This window comes from Silene latifolia, chromosome 5 (genome assembly GCF_048544455.1).
Source record: "Silene latifolia isolate original U9 population chromosome 5, ASM4854445v1, whole genome shotgun sequence".
NCBI classification, from domain to species: Eukaryota; Viridiplantae; Streptophyta; class Magnoliopsida; order Caryophyllales; family Caryophyllaceae; genus Silene; species Silene latifolia.
The window spans coordinates 31,100,012-31,103,225 of NC_133530.1; the positions used below are offsets into that span (position 1 = coordinate 31,100,012).

At 38.7% G+C, this 3,214-nt stretch overlaps 1 protein-coding gene across 1 annotated transcript; it reads right to left on the reverse strand.

The window, feature by feature from the left end:
• Nucleotides 1–354: 354 nt before the first annotated feature.
• LOC141656049 (cell division cycle 20.1, cofactor of APC complex-like) lies at nt 355–3,008 on the reverse strand. The gene is made up of 5 exons (XM_074462998.1): nt 2,961–3,008; nt 2,096–2,368; nt 1,689–1,958; nt 1,014–1,595; nt 355–905 (listed from the first exon to the last, which is right to left on the reverse strand). The coding sequence occupies exons 1-5, from the start codon at nt 3,006–3,008 to the stop codon at nt 759–761; spliced, it is 1,320 nt and encodes a 439-aa protein (XP_074319099.1). The 3' UTR covers nt 355–758.
• Nucleotides 3,009–3,214: the final 206 nt, after the last annotated feature.

A 3,214-nucleotide genomic window follows, 5' to 3' on the forward strand; every position in this document is an offset into this window, starting at 1 on the left:
CCTTATTTAGTCAAACTATCCACATCAGCAAATGAAGTCCACAAGCTGTAGAAAGTTTGTTACAATAATCAGTTAGTTTGTTAATAAGGGTATTGACAATTATAAATAGAAGTCAACATTCATTTCTGTATTTCATTCATAAATTTTCATTACAATTTCTCTCACTAAATCTCTCTTTAGATTATTTGTAATCATTTAGTTGTAGAATTTGTTACATTTGTAATCTTTACATTTGTAATCATTCTTCAAACTAATACAAATCTTTCGATCTTCATCCGAACTCTTCTCTTGTTTCTTGGAGTTCTTGTGATTGATCTTGCCTCGTGTAGCTTTCTTTCCAGAATCATCCCTGAAGATCGTTACAGTGCCCATGGAGCACATATTCTAATCAACATCTTCTTCTACTGCATAATATAATAGTTTTAACACAAAAGCGGGACAAATTTGATCAGCATAGCACAGCCATGGAATGTAAAAAATGCTCCCCCAGTTTGTCTTGAATAAACTTCGTCGATGATGAAGCTTGGGTTGCATCAGCCATTAAGTACTCCGTATTTAGCAAGCATATTCTCTCAACTTCGTCGGTGATGAAACTTTGTAATTGTTCTTGGTAGTTGAATCTTGAAAACTTCGCCGGTGACAAAGCTCTGGTCAGCCATTGAGTACTAGCTGCGTATTTAGCAACCATATTCTCAACTTTGCACAAAACGATTCCAACGCATAGAGATAGGTATGTTCTCATATCATGGCACAGGTGATTAACGAATGTGTATGCGGTACATATCAGCAAAAGGCTCAGGAGCTGCCTTTTGAGCTGGTTTAGCTGGTTCCGGAGTACCAAAAATGTTCCAGAATCTTAATGTTTTATCTCCGGCAGCAGAAGCGACAGTGCATCCATCTGGACTCTGCAACACACATTTTCAGACAACAATCAGTCAATCAGTATATCTTTTAATAACAAGTTAACAACAGAAGGTAAAATCTTTTAGGAGCTCGCGAATTCTAGTAAGTACCTGGGACATAAAAAGTACTCTGGACTCATGGCCAGTAAGCTCTGCCATTTTCACCATAGATGGATATTTCCACAAAGTCAGCTGGTACTGTGAGAAACCGTGAGAGCTCAGTAACTCGCGCTCATTCTTGCTCCACAACAAAGAACAAACCTGAGATCCTGTGTCGACTGAGTTCAAGCAAGCACCGGTGTGGGTGTTCCAGAATTTAATGCAACGGTCAGTACCACCGCCACCTGATGCTAGCAAATTAGCCTGGAATGGGCACCAAGCAAGGGCTTTTACTGCAGCTGTGTGATCTTGGAGCCTATGCAGCCATTGGGTCCCAGAATTCGACGATGCCAAGGACCGATCCCAGATGTGGAGAAGGTTGTCATTGCCTCCACTTGCCAGTTGTTGACCAGAAGCAGACCACTTCAACCCACAAACCTCTTGCTGATGACCTGTGTATGTCTCCACAATATGGTCTCTAATCCTGACATCATTGTTAATGATTTTTCCGTCCATTGAACCGGTTGTTAAGATATGGTTGTTCCATGCTAGTGACCCAACACGTGCTGTGTGCCCACCTTTCAATGTCCTCAGCTACAGAAAGGAAGTTACAGTAATGAGACGAGGGACAACAAAAATAAGAAAGCAGTCGTAGAAAAAAGGGTGCTCAAGAAATTGAATATCAACCTGGCGGTTGGAGGTGGAATCCCAGAGCTGGACTTCAGAATTGTTTAGGCCAACGGCAATGTGACGGCCATCAGGTGCCCAATTCACACTAGTTACTGAGCCTATCCCATCAGATATTGTTTCAAGTTCAGAAATAGACCCAGTAGATGCATCCCATAGGTAGACTGCAGTTCCGAGAGCAATTGCAAGAGCATTGCCGCTACCCCAGTCCAACAAATTCAAGTAATAATCATCTAAGATGTCGGGAGCCTCCAATATACGCTCTGCAGTCTACACGTTAAAAAACCGATTTCAAAGATCATACAAATTCAAATTGAAAAGGTACATTAGATTATGCATAAAGCCATAAACAGATAAAAAGGTCCAAATTCAACTATAATAGATGAATAGATGGAGGCAGAAAGTACTTTAGGAATGTGTCGGCGAGGTTTGACAGGCTTGGATTGCTGAACAGAAGCATAATCCCGAGGCATCAATTCTACAGGCACAGGTGGCTTGTTCTTGAATGCGAGAATTCTTGTCCTGTTCATGTTGAAAATTTCCCGTAGCTGTTTCTGATACGCTTCTTTCCCTGGTGAGATGGGGACAGCAGGGTTTTCCTTACCTTTCTTACCATCGGTCAACATATAATGCGCATAATCGAAATCCATGGCTGATCTGTTTGGTATAAATCTATCCAGCTGATAAGATTGATAGGGAAAATCAGTCAGAAATGACAATTGAGAAAAGTCACAGTAATTCCCTGAAACGGTAAAACAGTGATTTTTAGGTATAATTCCAAATGAACACACAACATGAATCTAGATTAACAACATTCACATATGCTGATATTCGATGCAGTATATTAACAACAATGAAGCCTGTCATTAATCATCATCGGTTTCATAATGGTCGAGATTAACAACAATCAGATATGTTTCAATTAATCAAGGAACGAAACGAAACCCTAACAGATTAATTCTCCAGAATTAATCAATGCATCACAATTGAAATTTGCCATTGAATTTCATCAAATACCATTCTTTGACTCGAAACTAGTCATCAAATTGACAAGTTGAAATGATTATTCATCATTGATCATTGATTCCATATACTTCAAATGATTAATCTATGGCATTGAATACCAACCCATCATACTAGTCACATCAACCACATAAATATTAGATGGTTTTACTGCTGAATCTCTGATTAAAATACCGTTACAAAGAATAAAAAAAGGTAAATAAATAATTGGAGCAGAGGGAAAAATCGTGAAAAAAGATTGGGGCGTACATTTTGTTTAGAGCTCCTTCTTGTAAGGGCGGGTTCTTGAAACGCCATTTTTTATTTATCGCTGCAAAAAAAAATCAAACAGCAAAAAAACCACACAAAATAATAATAATAATAACAATATATAACACACTAATAGTAAAAATAAAAAAACAATAATTCAAGAAGAAGAAGAATTAGATGGTTATTAGATAGCAATGTAAGGAGAGGTGTTCGAGAGCGAATCGGAGAAGCTTGAGTAGCAAATGCAGACAGTG

What these genes read in the sequence shown, in the direction of transcription:
- LOC141656049 (XM_074462998.1), bottom strand. Translation starts at nt 3,008, where the DNA reads ATGGCGTTTCAAGAACCCGCCCTTACAAGAAGGAGCTCTAAACAAAAT. An exon ending in GAAGGAGCTCTAAACAAAAT is followed by an intron (nt 2,369 to 2,960) that starts GTACGCCCCAAT and finishes CAATCTTATCAG; the next exon opens with CTGGATAGATTTATACCAAA. An exon ending in GAGTACTTTTTATGTCCCAG is followed by an intron (nt 906 to 1,013) that starts GTACTTACTAGA and finishes TGTGTGTTGCAG; the next exon opens with AGTCCAGATGGATGCACTGT.